General features: G+C 27.9%; 4 protein-coding genes across 4 annotated transcripts; 3 read left to right on the forward strand and 1 right to left on the reverse strand.

The window, feature by feature from the left end:
* Window positions 1-149: 149 nt before the first annotated feature.
* Window positions 150-2,945, forward strand: Taldo (transaldolase). The gene is made up of 6 exons (XM_076374992.1): window positions 150-323; window positions 1,122-1,245; window positions 1,732-1,971; window positions 2,048-2,173; window positions 2,262-2,398; window positions 2,481-2,945. The coding sequence occupies exons 1-6, from the start codon at window positions 227-229 to the stop codon at window positions 2,753-2,755; spliced, it is 999 nt and encodes a 332-aa protein (XP_076231107.1). The 5' UTR covers window positions 150-226; the 3' UTR covers window positions 2,756-2,945.
* A 255-nt stretch (window positions 2,946-3,200) lies between these two features.
* On the forward strand, window positions 3,201-4,882 carry Noa36 (zinc finger protein 330 homolog Noa36). Its single transcript, XM_076375646.1, has 6 exons — window positions 3,201-3,425; window positions 3,659-3,829; window positions 3,898-4,129; window positions 4,217-4,381; window positions 4,490-4,567; window positions 4,644-4,882. The coding sequence occupies exons 1-6, from the start codon at window positions 3,306-3,308 to the stop codon at window positions 4,805-4,807; spliced, it is 930 nt and encodes a 309-aa protein (XP_076231761.1). The 5' UTR covers window positions 3,201-3,305; the 3' UTR covers window positions 4,808-4,882.
* Window positions 4,883-5,093: 211 nt separating this feature from the next.
* Window positions 5,094-6,785, reverse strand: Spase22-23 (Signal peptidase complex subunit Spase22-23). The gene is made up of 5 exons (XM_076375647.1): window positions 6,493-6,785; window positions 5,927-6,002; window positions 5,590-5,676; window positions 5,399-5,502; window positions 5,094-5,313 (listed from the first exon to the last, which is right to left on the reverse strand). The coding sequence occupies exons 1-5, from the start codon at window positions 6,633-6,635 to the stop codon at window positions 5,184-5,186; spliced, it is 540 nt and encodes a 179-aa protein (XP_076231762.1). The 5' UTR covers window positions 6,636-6,785; the 3' UTR covers window positions 5,094-5,183.
* Window positions 6,786-7,401: 616 nt separating this feature from the next.
* Window positions 7,402-10,166, forward strand: LOC143177178 (uncharacterized). Its single transcript, XM_076374991.1, has 4 exons — window positions 7,402-7,483; window positions 7,992-8,311; window positions 8,385-8,776; window positions 8,841-10,166. Exons 2-4 carry the CDS (start codon window positions 8,003-8,005, stop codon window positions 9,571-9,573), a joined length of 1,434 nt encoding a protein of 477 aa, XP_076231106.1. The 5' UTR covers window positions 7,402-7,483; window positions 7,992-8,002; the 3' UTR covers window positions 9,574-10,166.
* Window positions 10,167-14,807: the final 4,641 nt, after the last annotated feature.

Below are 14,807 nucleotides of genomic sequence, written 5' to 3' on the forward strand. Positions count from 1 at the left end.
TGAAACATAGAATCCCTTAAAATTTCTGACACCTGTTGTCGAATACTCTGTTACTGTATGTGTACACACACACACATACACACACTATCATATTACTGGAAAGAGATGAAATATACATGTCACCTTAACGTAAGTTGGCAATACTGTAAGCAAAGTATCGCGTGGCTGTTCCAGCTTAGGAAGTAGAACTTTCGGTCTCTGGTCCGTATATAAAAGTATCGACACAATGAGCGAGCCTCAATCGAAGAAAGTCAAGATGACGAGCACATTAGCGAAACTGAAGGAAATCACAACAATCGTCGCCGACACCGGTGACTTCCAAGGTGAGTAAATCAAAATTCGAACGAACTACTTGCCCAACTAACACAAATACGGTCAAAGGTGAAGGTGATCGTCAGAAAGCATGGTAGGGGGAATGATTGTGGCGCATATATAATTTATCATTTAAATATTAAATACTCTTTTGATTTACACAAAATAAGTTATATACTTTCCTAATATTCATTAGACGATCTGCGAATGCCATGAATTCCTGAAAATACTGTCACGAAACGTTCAATTTCGTTGCACAAGGAATATCAATTTGAATTTCGATTCGTTGCGGAAACTAATAACAGGGGCCACTACAAAATCATCCGATATTACGTTTGCACTCAGTTACAAAAAATTTCCTCAATCATTATATTTTCTTCCAGAAAAATATAATAAAATGAAGTATTTCTTTAAAAATGATTTTAAGTTGCTTGAATGTTGTATTATTCGCGTTGTTTGAAATTACAGAAGATAAAGTACAAATGATGTATTTATTCCTCTTGAATATAATGTTTGTTCTGGAAAATTCTATATAATGAATTCAATATTTAACTTTTGTTTTTGTTTGCCTGTTTTCTTTCATTCAAATGTTCCAATGGTTCTCAAGGTATGGTATACATTCTTAGTTGAAGGAAAAAAAAGAAGTTGCTTATCACTTATCACATTGTGTAACTTATAAGTTAGATAATTATTGTGGTCTATTATTATGACCCATGAATATCTGAAATGATCTCTAAGATGCAGATATGAAATATAAAATATGAAGGATTAATAAAATTGTAATTCATTAATAAATGAATTATTTTCAGCTATGGAACAGTTTAAACCAGTGGATGCAACCACAAATCCTTCTTTGATTCTTGCTGCAGCTAGTCAAAAAAAATATGCACACTTAATAGATAAAGCTGTACAGTATGGAAAAAAGTCTGGATTGTAAGTATTTTATATATTGCAATATTAAATTAGTATAAATAACATTGCAAGTTTAATAAATATGACAAGTACGATACAATAAAAGTAAATTATTTTTTATTTGAAATTTCGTATGTCATATTATAAGAGAAATTTATATTATTTATATGATGTTATAATTAGAAAATGTAGATAGTTTTTTGTATAGTAGATTTTTATAGAATTCATGATATAGTAAAAGTTGATTTAAGATATTATAGAAATTTATGTAAACAAAAGAGCACATATATCAAGGCATATAAAGGAATTAAATAAATTAAAAAATGGAAGAATATTAATACTTATAAAGATAAAAGAAATGGAAGAATATGAAGCTGAATTTATGAATGGATAAAAGTATTCATCAATATGGTAATAGTGGTAATAGATAAGTCATTGCCATAAAGCAATGTCCTTGAGGTTTTTTTAACTGAATAGAATAAATGTAAACTGATTTATTTGTTTCAGTACATTGGAAGAACAAATTGAAGCAGCTCTTGACATGACATGTGTTCTTTTTGGTAAAGAGATTTTAAATATTATCCCTGGCAGAGTTTCTACAGAAGTGGATGCTAGATTATCATTTAATAAAGAAGCCAGCATTGAGAAAGCAAAGAAGTTAATTGCTCTGTATGAAGAAGCAGGAATAAACAAAGATCGTGTGCTGATTAAACTTGCTTCTACTTGGGAAGGCATCCAGGCAGCAAAGTAAGTTGGATATTTATAATTAATAGAGTAATAAAAGTAAATTCTAAATTGAAGCTTACAATATTTATTATTTCAGAGAATTGGAGGAGAAATACGGAATTCATTGCAATTTGACGCTCTTATTTTCTTTTGCACAAGCAGTTGCATGTGCAGAAGCTGGAGTAACTCTTATATCACCTTTTGTTGGTAGAATTTTGGATTGGTAAGATATTGTAAATCTAAAGTAAACAATGACAAAGGAGTACTGCTTTTCATATCTTAAAATCTCATTTACTTTAATAAATGTTTAGGTATGTAGCAAATACAGACAAAAAAACGTATGAGCCTAAAGAAGACCCAGGTGTAGTATCAGTAACGAAAATTTATAACTACTATAAAAAGTTTGGATACAACACCGTCGTTATGGGTGCTTCATTTAGAAATGTTGGTAAGTATTTACCTTCGTAATTATTTTGTACAAGTTAAATATAATTGTAAAATGTATAATTGTAAATATAATTTGTTTTAAGGCGAAATTAAGGAACTGGCTGGGTGCGATTTTCTGACCATAAGTCCAAAATTATTGGAAGAATTAGAAAAAAGTAATGAACCAGTTCGTAAAGTACTTTCAGCAGAATCGGCAAAAAAATGTGATCTTCAAAAGATAAGTTTAGATGAAGCTGAATTTAGATGGCTTCTTAATGAAGATCAAATGGCAACTGATAAGTTAAGCGACGGGATTCGCAAATTTGCAGTAGATGTGCGTAAACTAGAAAAATTACTGCAAGAAAAAATTCAATCTTAAATACTTGCAAAGCATGTCTTTTAAGAACAACTGTGTAATGTTTTATTGTAAATAATAATTATTTTGGTAAATAATGTTTCACTGTATAATACATTCCATTCTTTGTACGTATTTTTTTGTATTAATAATGTAGAAAATTTTATAGAAATTATATCTATATTGATAAATAAAAGTGGGATTTTTATGGGAAACAAAACATTCGTAATATCTTCATTTTAATAATTAGAATTTTAATACTTTTACTAAATCAAATCAAGTTCTAAAGATAAACTGTTTCTGTATCTCATGTAAGTTCAAAAATAAGTATTCGATAAAATTTAAACATCCGCTAAAACTTCTCGTAGTTTTTGATTTCAAGTTCTCGAAATATTCACTTCGACTTTCGACTAATCGAATGGATACTGTATAGCACATATAGCACTGGATAGCACAATGTTCTGGTCAAGTGTTTCTACGTGATTTTGAATTATTTTAAAATAAATAAGTTGTAATAACTTAGGTATAAAAATATTTAGTATAAATACTATAGAATACAAAAATATTCGACAAGATGCCGAAGAAAAAGACAGGTCAAAGAAGAAAGGCTGAAAAGCAAAAATTGAGACAAAAAGAAATTAGAACTGCAAAGGATCAAGTAGATTTAGCTAAATTTCCTTGTAATGCGGTAATGGTGAGTATTATCTAATTTAATGCAATTATGAAATGAGTATATTATAAAAAATCTAATAATTAATCATAAATAATATGAATTTAAATGATAAATTTGAGGTTATAAGTATTAGTGATATAAAGATCTAATAAGCACTACAGAATGTGAGAAGTTTGTAACATTTGTATTTTTATTTATAAAATTTGTATTTATTATTTAGTATCTAATTATATTTTCTATATTTATGTGCAAAGGAATGCGATAAATGCAATAAAAAACAGAAAAGCAGAGCTTTTTGCTATTTCTGTCAATGTCTGCAAAGGTTACCTATGTGCGCTCATTGTGGAAAAATCAAGTGTATGTTAAAAGCTGGAGATTGTGTTGTTCGTCATCCTGGAATGTTTACTACTGGTTTAGGTATGGTGGTAAGTCTATCTTACATGTACTCAATAAGATTTAAGTAAACAAAAATGATGAATGAGTATTTTAATAGGGAGCAATATGTGATCATTGTGAAGCGTGGGTTTGCCATGGAAGACGTTGCCTTACAACACATGCATGCATGTGTCCATTAATAGATGCAGTTTGTCAAGAATGTGAAAGAGGTGTCTGGGACCATGGTGGTAGGATCTTTCGGTGCTCATTTTGTAATTGTTTCCTTTGTGAAGATGATCAATTTGAGCACCAAGCTTCATGCCAAGTTTTAGAAGCAGAGAATTTTAAATGTAAAAATTTTTTCAAATTAATAGCATTGTTTATAATTACAGAACTATTTTCACACATTTTTTATTTGCCTTTAAAATTACTTCTAGGTCAGTCATGTAATCGTTTAGGCCAATATTCTTGTTTGAGATGTAAAACATGCTACTGTGAAGATCATGTTCGAAGGAAAGGATTTAAATATGAAAAGAATAAGCCTATACCTTGTCCAAAATGCGGTTTTGAAACATCACAAACAAAAGACTTGAGCATGTCAAGTAAGAAATATATTTATTTAATATTAATATATTATTTAACTTATAAATACACTAAAAATAAATATTACATATGATTTTTTTGTAATTATATTTCTTATGCTATTACAGCACGAACTCATAAATTTGGTAGACAGAATCAAAGTGGAGCATTTGAATCTGATGATGAAAATGGATATAGTTATTATGGTAACAACTTTTATTATATTCTAGTGTGTATTTAGTTATGTATATAACTATACATGTATCTTCTCTTTCATTACAGAAAATCAGTCTCAAAATTACACTGTTGATGATGATGATGATGATGAGGACGACGATGACGACGACGACGATGATGATGAAGAGGAAGATGATGGAGATGATGATGATGAAGAAGGAGATGATGAATCAAGTGCGAATGAAGAAAATGATAATAAAAATATCTAGGAAGGATTACAAAGAGATTATATCTTTATTAAATATACATACGAAAATAAATATTTTAAATTGTTTTACGAAAAATTAACTTCTTTTTTGAACCTTAATGAGTATAATTAAAAATTGCATTAAAAAGATTATACATGGAATGTTCTAATATCGTGTTTTTCATGATTTTATAAAATATCACATTTCAGATGTATTAGTAATCATACAGGAGAAATAAACATAACAAAGAACTCTATTGACTTAACAAAATCTGTTTGTGATTTAAAATTTAATCATAACGCGTGAAAATAATGCGACTTTTATTATACATTGGCTTTATATAGAATAATTAAACACTTTACAAAACAATGAATATAGACATGTATGTATAAATATATTACACACGTAATGTGGTATATTCAGATGGAAATTCAAAAGTATGAGAACCAAGGGCATTAATATTTGGTAAAATACCAGCGTTTGGTATAATGTTCCATGATAATGTTAATGTCACGTTTTTATTGCCCCTAAAAAAAATAATTAATTATTTTGCAAGATTTCGAATTTCTCTATTTTATACTTGAAAATTTGTTTAACAATGACATGTATTACCTTAAACCATTACCATCATCCCAGAAATAGTATTTTGTGTTCATATTTTTAAAATTCAGGACAGCTTTATCTCCTCGCAGTACTATTTTATCCCATAAAACTACCTAAAATAAAAAAAAATATATTTCATTGACTTTATATATTAAAAAATGTAAACTAATACAAGTTAAATGATATTATTTACATCATACCTGATTAAAATTATTGTTTTTTGTTTGATATTCAGCTGTGAGGTACAAAAATAATTGTTTAACATTCCAGTTAAATAATGGAGTAAGATGTATATCTATGTAAAGAAAGTATATTTTGTGTTCGTAGTAGTTATTAACATAATAAAGCATATACAAATTAACCCTTTCACAGTTCAGTTAAAGTAAAACAAAAAAAACTGCATGTTCTTATTCATTTCTTATAAGTTTATTTTTCTGTGAAAGAGTTAATCTAAGCAAGTTAAAAAAATCATTAAATATAAGCAAATATATGCAAAAAATAAATATTTAAATAAGTTTATATAAAATGCAAAAGGATATCAGTTTGCAAGTCAAATGTTAAATAACCCAGGTCATTCTTTTCCCTTGATGCACTATAATCTGGTACGTACTTTCTGCAAAATAAACATTAGTTAAATATCATACGAATTACTAGTTATATATTTTCCCTATTATATTACATATGTGAACTCTAATAATTTCAATATTTTTAGCCTCATTACTATGCATCAAAATGTCAATGAGTCAAACTAAAATTTGAAACCATTATATTTCCTTAAAGCATGTACAGTAAATAAACCATGTCTTTTATTAACTTTCAGTCAACATTAATACAATTTAAAATTTATGTAAAAGAATTAGTATTATTGAATTATAAAACTATCTTACTTTTAGTAATATCTATTTGTATAAGTAACAGAATATGAAAAATGTACTAAAACGATTTCACTGTGAACCTGTTAAGTACCTCCTTTTGTCATTGATTAATAAAACAGTAAAATATGGTAAACAAATATGTTACGATCGAAAATAGTAAACTGACAAATGAAATCTTCCATAAACCGACAATAATGGTATGAATTAAGAGGAATTTACTGTACTTACACAAATACTTTTACAGTATTTAACGTTGCATTTGCTCTATAATCGATAAATACGGTAGAAAGAAAACAACAAAACGTTAAGCATGCCGAAATGCTCAACGTGTATGCTATAATAGCATTACCACGCGTAAAAATAGTATGCATTATTATACTTTAATATTATCGATCAGAATACACCGAACTTTAATTCAGTAAACTAATCTATCCGATCGTGCATCAAAAAATTCTGCCCAAAATCATCATCTCGATTTTGCTTTTCAACGTCAGCAACTCAACACGATTTTACACTGAATCGGTGTTCGTGTGTTCGAAAATCAACTGAAAAACACGTGCGCGTTCACAAATGGATAAAAATTGATCTGATCTGATCCAATCTGATCTTTCATTATTAGCGGTATATTTAAGTATAACAAATTCGTTTACCCACCCCTTCAATTTTATAAAAATATTTACACTTCTCTACGAAAAAAATGAAGAAAAACGAATTTCATTTTTAATATTTTTCTTAATTTATCTGTTTATAATTGTATTCTTCTTTAGAAGGTTATTATTCGAAAAATATGTATCTAAATAAAGAAAATATGTGATACAAAATAGATAGTTACCAAGGGATTCGTTCTGAAAATACTGTAAAATTTATTTCTTGCAAGTCAAAGATTAATGAATCCTTTTCATAACTACAGCTACGTAAGCACACATGTGTAGCGTATAATTTGCATATATGCATGTATACATGTATATATGCATACGCATTCCGACTAGATTAGTAGAATAATGATTTAAATCCATTATTAATGATAAAAAACATTGAATTTATGTCCTTTCAGATCGTAATAAATGGTTTATTTATTTGATCTTCTACTTCAGTTTGCAGCAACTTCAAGGAAGTGTAGATTGGCAGTGTTTATATGGAATATGCGGTGTATTGTTTGTGAAGGAATAAGACACTCTTTTCGGGAAACGAGTTGAATGTTTTGGATATGTCGCATTTGGTAATTTGAATGATATCAATATAACATTTTCAGAAATTCTTTCTTCGTTCGAAAACATTAGTGTCATTCGATTATCAATTATTGTCGAAGCTGGCGTTCAAGTCATTCTGCATGAAATTCATCCAAATCATTTGTTTCTTCTATCATTCAGCGTTTATTTATCCTATATTTATTATTACGATTTGCTTTTTTTGATTCTAATTGAATGAAATTACTAGTTAAATTCTAATGAACAAATGACAAGTACAATTAATGATGTGTATTACGATATATTTTATTTACGGAATAGGCTTCACAATTAATAATGCTAAGTAACAGTTTCTTTTTTTCTATCTCCGTGTTATTTAAGCATGCTTCAAGGTTTGTATTTGTATAATGATTTTGAGAAATTTACCGCTTGATTTTATAAATTAATGTCGATCTGAATGTTGTGTATTGTTGAATTAAATATTATTATATATATGTCTGATTATAATATAAATATGGTTATTTGTTTTTCTTGTTTTAGAGTAAAGAAGAATGGGTTGTGTCAATAGTCGGACAGATATTAATGACCTACATCCAAATGTTTTTCAAGTGATGAATGTAGATGACTTAGGTAATTTAATTACACCTGGGCGACTAGAAGTGACAGAAAATGATTTAGTGCTTTATCAGCGTGGTAAACAGCCTATCAAATGGCCATTACGTTGCTTGCGTCGATATGGTTATGACGCAGAAATTTTCACTTTTGAATCTGGCAGACGATGCTCAACTGGACCAGGCATTTATGCGTTTAAATGCCACAGAGCTGTACATTTATTTAACCTTGTGCATACAAATACTCAGGTTTGAACTTGTCACATATGCATTTGTCAGTTACCAACAATGAGTCACAATATGTAATCACTATTTTATTTAGGTTTGTAATAATAGCGGAGATGATGGAATGTTTAGAGAACTTCCAGTTGCTTCTCATCCTGGTCCAACAGTAACAAGAGTGACAATACCTGTTGAGCCTAATTATTTGGATCCTATAATAAATAGGACTGATAATCGTGTGGGTCCTAGATTTGCTCATAATCAACAAAATGGAATTGGAAGACTAGGTAGTGTGGGAAGTAGTACTGGTCTTATATCACCTCAGGGAACAGTGGGTTCCCCTTCACCACCTTCTGTGCTGTCATTACCACCACCATCAGCACTTCTTCAACCACATCCGTCCTCTCTTTATGTCAACGAAGAAATTTTATCTTCTCCACCATTGGAAATGGAACACAATAATAATAAAAGCCTTAGAAGAGCAATACAAAGGTAATTCAAATTTTGATTGTCTTTCTTGTTGGAAGAACACTAATAATTTCGTATTTTTATATAGATCATGTACAGGGAGTAACTCTATACCGGGCAATGGCTCAGCATCATTGGAACTGATATCTGTGCAAAAAAGTATGGAAGTTTCTTCTCAAACTAAATCACCGCCTCCAGTAGCAGCTTATATGAATATAGATATTAATAGTGATATTAGTCCACTATCTCCAACACATAGTGTATCTGAAACAGTACAGTCTAAGGAAGACAAAAATGAAAATAATGAGTCTGGACATGCCTATATGAATATAAGTCCTGGTCAAGAACATACAGAATGTTTTGGTGCTAGAACACGTCCTGCCCCGTTGCCATGTATTCAACCCGATACGGAAGAAGGGATCAGACATTGTTATGCTAATCTAGAAGCAAGTGAAATCGAAAGCTTAAGAAAAAGGTTTTCCGGAGTATCGGTAGCAGAAAAGTCACCTTTGCCTCCATCCACACCTACAGGTGGTCCAATTAGAGAAGTAAATTATGCAGTGTTAGATCTGGATACAAAAGACGTACCAGTCAATTCACCAGTAGATGGCCCATCAAATTCGACAGCATCTCCTCCAGAGTCTCCAAATAAACTACAGAAAGGGTATGCTACAATAGATTTCAATAAAACAGCTGCTCTTTCACATTCGGTTAACCCAAATCTCGTGAATGATAACGAGGGTTCAAGGAAGACGCGTCACAACTCCACAATTAGCGACTTAGCTGCTTCTTGTAGACGTAATTCATCTGTAAGTGAATGATCAGTTTTTATTTCATAACTGTGCCTATATTATTAATATTTATAGCGTTTTATAGGATGATAATATGCTTTACTCTTCCATTAAATTTAGATATTTAATAATATAAAACCAAAGAGCAGGCATTAAATTAATTTGCATACTTTTTACATAATATTCATTAAATAAGGATTCACTGCACATAAAGCAAAATGCATTTAATTCATACATTTCATTTTTGGTTTCTTTATCATCCATTTTTTATATTTTATTAATCGCATAATAGCAATTAGTTTTTAAGTTTTATGAAAGTCATATAATGCACTTAGTACATCACAGTATTTAAAAGAAAATAATCCTGTTTTCAAAGTGCTGTTGAGGTGCACAAACGAAAATCTTTTTTATATGATATACAAATATGTTTATAGAACATTGTAGGTGAAATGATTTTTTACCTTCACTCCAATGGGAGAATTGGAAGCTAAAGTGCCCTAATTTTTCCTATATTATAGGAATTGATGAGGCTCAAGTAGTCTAGTTGATATAAGAGTATAAAGATATATGACATAGCATAAAATGATCTATGCAGTTTTAAATGATTACTTCTAAAGTAATCACTTAAGGTCTAACTATGGCTATATTTGAAGTAATTTTCATAAATAATAAGTATAAATAGTAGAACATTGCATATATATACACATATATACATATGCATTCATGTATACAATCATATAAATTTGTTGCTCTTGAAAGAACATATTTTAAAATGCACAATTTTATTTAAGCATTGCATTGTATCATTTATATGATATACACTTTATGATTATTTGTGTCATAAATGAAATGACACAAGTACAAATTGATTGAGATTTAAAATGTATGTCAACTGATACACTATGTACATACATTTAAATGATATACACACATATTAGATCATTTTCTCCATATATTGTTAAGTATTTTTTATTCTTTAGAGTATTGTATATTTATTGGGTTGGTGAAAAAATAATGTCTCTTCAGATGGCTTTTATCACTGTCAAAAGTTGACATTACTTTCCCATCAAATCAATATATTTGTGATTTATACAAATTACTATATGAACAAAAAACATTTATTTAATACTATCTTGCATAAAGTTCAATAATATCACTTTGTTTATAAAATAATATTGCTTTAATAATTTAGATTTTATAATATTAAAATTAATTTTGGCAACTTTCTCTTCCAATAGCTCCTAATATGCTTATGAAGATGTAAATTTATCTATACAATTTTAAATGCTACATTTTTGTGAAGAGAATATATTTCTTTATTGAAAATAATCATAGAACTCGTGATTGCAATATTTCGTACAGACAGAGCTTAAATTTTCGAATTACGTCCATGCAATGGTTTTCTTTTCATTAGTAATCATTGTTATAACTATTACTGTTATTTATCAATTAGATTTTAGTTAGTAAATACACTTTTTTAATATACAAATATTTTAAAGCATATTACTTAACATATGAATCAGCATCAGCAATTATTTTAAGTTTTAAGTTTGCATTGCACCATATTTAGTACACAGTTTTGTTAGCCTTTTTCCAGCATAAATTCTTAATATTTGAAAGGGGCCATTCAAAATAGAGTAACAAATATGGTACATTGCATAAGATCATGATATTAAAAATATAATTTCCCATAATATTAAACATTTAATAAACATGACTAAAATCATTTATTTTCTACATGAATAAAAACATATTTGACAACACAAAAGAAATAATTGAAACACTCTTAGATGATATTCATATTTAAGAGGAAACAAATATACATTAAATATACATTTACTTTTATTTTCCGAAAGAAAGTTGCATGTTATGAGTACAATTTTAAGTATATATTGTAGTGATAATAAAACTAGAAAAGTTATAGTAGAAGATGATATGTGTCATTACATGTTGTCTCGTGACATTGACATATTTACTGCCATAGTTTGATGTCTGCAACACAAGAATTAAATGCAACTCTTACAAAATTTTTGCAATTTATATAAATCATTAATAATTACTAATAATGTTTTATATTACGTTTTCATAATATTCTGATGAGCAAAACTTTGTTACAGATTGTTATATATATTTTTTATTCATAAGAAGTTGTAGTAAATAAGTTAATATAAAACACTGAAACATTCTGCTTTATTACATTATAATTTTATATGAAAACATAATTGGCCTTAAATATAGATACTATATCATTGTTTAATATATAATACAGACACAGAGTATACTTGCAATACAATATTTTGCAAGTTTATATATATATATATATTTAAGGCTTTGTATCTAAATATTAACATTAAGTAAGATTCATCAAGCCTATATAAGAAAATAAATGTTTTCATAGTACATGTAGCATTAAGTAGATTATAGAAGTTATTTTAGAAAATCATTGCACATTATATACATTCAGTGTGTATTTAAGCAGCCATATCTATAAAGCCAAAGAATTCACTTTATTATTTACTGAATCTAAAATCTTATTCCAATTATTTCATTCCTGTATGCTTTTTTGGAAAGAATTGATAAAGAATATTCTTACAAAGATTTGAAGGACTATTGAAATGTTTAATTACATGTAAATTGGTCAAACAGTTTAATATTGATTGTAAAGGTTTCATATATGAAGAAATACAGAATTGTACTGTAAGCTGCATTCTCTTTTCAATTTCTAACTTTTGCAATAACTTTGACAAAAAATGTTACAATGACTAAATTTAATTCATTCAAGGAATTCAAAAGATGAATTTTTCAGAACAAATGAGTATGTTTAAAAATAAATAAATAAAGAAAATACAAATATCCGCGTACATGTTCCACATTTAAAAAATCCAGAAAAAGACTTATAAAATGACATTGAATGTGGATAAATTTAAAATATATGTATTTTCTTACGGTATTAAATTGTGGAATACATTGGTCAAGGATATGTGTAAATTTTTTTTATCTATTTATGTCTTGACAATAGTCAATTTTCGTGCTTCAGCAAACGATAGTGTGATATTCGTAAAAAATAAATTTATATTAAATTTTATATTCTATTGCATATTTTATATTAAGCTTTAGTCAGATTTTAAATTTCTGGTATTTCATATAAAGAGTATAGATATACATTGTTAATGAAAAAGAGATGTTGCGAACAAGGATGTGTGAAAAGAGTGTTTCCATAATTGTAATAGATTTCAAATATAAAGTAGTTTTGAGAATATTAAAGAGTGCCAAAGGAAAATGTTTGTTTAATTAAGGAGAATTCTAAAGTACTATAAATTATAGTACAAGATATTAAAGAAACTGTATGTGCATATAAATAATTAGGGAGCATTGCTTCACAATTTGTGCATGATATGAATGTACTATATAGTTATACATTGAAACAAATGTAAAAGTAATGTAATATGCGATCGTTTAATTATGTATGATATAGATACTAGTTTTGTATTATTACAATGATAAAAGATAAACTTATTACCAGTTTAAAATGTGACAGTATTATATCAGGCCAATGCTTATAATTTGTCAGTTTTTTCAGGAAGTTGTAAAAATCAGTAATTCACATGAAACATTTTAATGTTCTGAACATCTAATGCAATCTTCTATAATTTATATTTTGTAGATAAGAAGATTATATAAGAACAAAATTTTAAGTTATATGTATTAGTTCAATCATTTATCGTGCAAACGTTGCGAATATTTTTCTTATTGAATAAAGGAATAAAGTTATCACGACCATTTTACAAGATAAAGGTCTAATTCATTTTAAAAAAGAATATTGCATTAGACAATTTGAATGTCACATATATGAAAGAAAAAGAAGCAATTTTTACATAGCAATTTATAAAAATGTGCAATGTCATCGACGGGCAGAAGTTGTAAATAAGCGTGGCGCAACGACAGATTAAGCAAGCACGCTGAATGTGCAAGTACCGAATGTGATGGCTGTGAACTATTTAATTCTTCGACTGTCATAATCAAACTACAAATATTAAAATTGCTAAAGTTAAAGTAGTATATCAAAGTATAAAATAATCGGCTAATTAATTCTTTATGTTCTCATGAAATTTTGAAAATCACAATTCTTTTAAAAATATAAACTGTACTACTCTCCGTTTATAATATATTAAGAATATAATTGTTTATACATTTTACATACAAGTTCTTCCTACTGACTTTTTTTTAAATAAAATGATATTTGAATAGTTTTACTTCAATTTCCACTTGTTATTGAAAGACTGTTAACACATCTATTTTCAACTAAAAATATGAGAGTTGAAGAATTAATAATGTACATCGTTGGAATGGAATATTGGTTACACTGTACTTTCCTCTATTTTAAATTGCAATTAAAGGATACATTGATGTTCTAAAAAATACCAAAACATTTATTTTTGTATAATCTTTAGGTTGCAGGACAAAATTGTAATCTGCACTCTACATTTTGAAGTCGTTACGCAACTTTTGTTTACATATATTACGTTATTATCAAGTTATATTTGAATAAAAATTCACTTCAAATTGTTTTATACATACTTGTATATAAAAGAAGCATTATTATTCCATTACTTCCCTCTTTATAATGATTTATGTATATTACATATAAAATATACATGTTATTTCAGTTACTGTATTTGTTTCTTTTAGATAAACAATATAAGGTGTATAGGTATGTTTAATAAAACAATGCTTGTTAACATTTTCCTATTTAAAGTGTATATTTCAGTATCACACAGTCTTTAAAATGCACTTTATCCACAGCCAGGAAACATGGCATACATAGAACGTTAATTATTTCTGCCCTAGCTTCAAGTAATTGTATACTAGTTAATATTGAGCAACAACCAAATACTAATATTTATAATTCAACAACAAAGAAGGGTATCCACAGCCCATATGAATGGCAGTAAAATTTTGTTACGAAAATTCACACATATTCAAGTAAACTAAATTATACTTTGTATTTCTGAATACTCCATTAAATCACCGAGTTCTATAATATCTATTAACTTTCAAGTCTTCTTACTCTATGAAAATATTGGACTCAATGATTTACAGTTATTCAGAGAATGTTATGCACATAACTTTCATATGACATAGATTCTAAATGTAACAATGAAATACACCTTCTAAAGAAATTAACAAATATTAAATCGACTATTAAATTACTTCATAGTCAATTTAAATTACTAAATTACTAAAGTTACTTAAATTACTAAAAT

The sequence above is a fragment of the Calliopsis andreniformis genome, chromosome 3 (genome assembly GCF_051401765.1).
Source record: "Calliopsis andreniformis isolate RMS-2024a chromosome 3, iyCalAndr_principal, whole genome shotgun sequence".
NCBI classification, from domain to species: Eukaryota; Metazoa; Arthropoda; class Insecta; order Hymenoptera; family Andrenidae; genus Calliopsis; species Calliopsis andreniformis.

Bases quoted from the DNA above. Each gene is read 5' to 3' on its own strand.
- LOC143177178 (XM_076374991.1), top strand. From the start codon at position 8,003: ATGGGTTGTGTCAATAGTCGGACAGATATTAATGACCTACATCCAAAT. The intron at 8,312-8,384 runs GTTTGAACTTGT...TATTTTATTTAG, and splicing joins TTGTGCATACAAATACTCAG to GTTTGTAATAATAGCGGAGA. The intron at 8,777-8,840 runs GTAATTCAAATT...ATTTTTATATAG, and splicing joins CTTAGAAGAGCAATACAAAG to ATCATGTACAGGGAGTAACT.
- Noa36 (XM_076375646.1), top strand. From the start codon at position 3,306: ATGCCGAAGAAAAAGACAGGTCAAAGAAGAAAGGCTGAAAAGCAAAAA. The intron at 3,426-3,658 runs GTGAGTATTATC...TTATGTGCAAAG, and splicing joins TTCCTTGTAATGCGGTAATG to GAATGCGATAAATGCAATAA. The intron at 4,130-4,216 runs GTAAAAATTTTT...AATTACTTCTAG, and splicing joins AGAAGCAGAGAATTTTAAAT to GTCAGTCATGTAATCGTTTA.
- Spase22-23 (XM_076375647.1), bottom strand. From the start codon at position 6,635: ATGCATACTATTTTTACGCGTGGTAATGCTATTATAGCATACACGTTG. The intron at 6,003-6,492 runs GTAAGTACAGTA...TTTATTTTGCAG, and splicing joins AATACTGTAAAAGTATTTGT to AAAGTACGTACCAGATTATA. The intron at 5,677-5,926 runs ATCCTTTTGCAT...ATAGATATACAT, and splicing joins CATTTGACTTGCAAACTGAT to CTTACTCCATTATTTAACTG.
- Taldo (XM_076374992.1), top strand. From the start codon at position 227: ATGAGCGAGCCTCAATCGAAGAAAGTCAAGATGACGAGCACATTAGCG. The intron at 1,972-2,047 runs GTAAGTTGGATA...TTATTATTTCAG, and splicing joins GAAGGCATCCAGGCAGCAAA to AGAATTGGAGGAGAAATACG. The intron at 2,174-2,261 runs GTAAGATATTGT...ATAAATGTTTAG, and splicing joins GTTGGTAGAATTTTGGATTG to GTATGTAGCAAATACAGACA.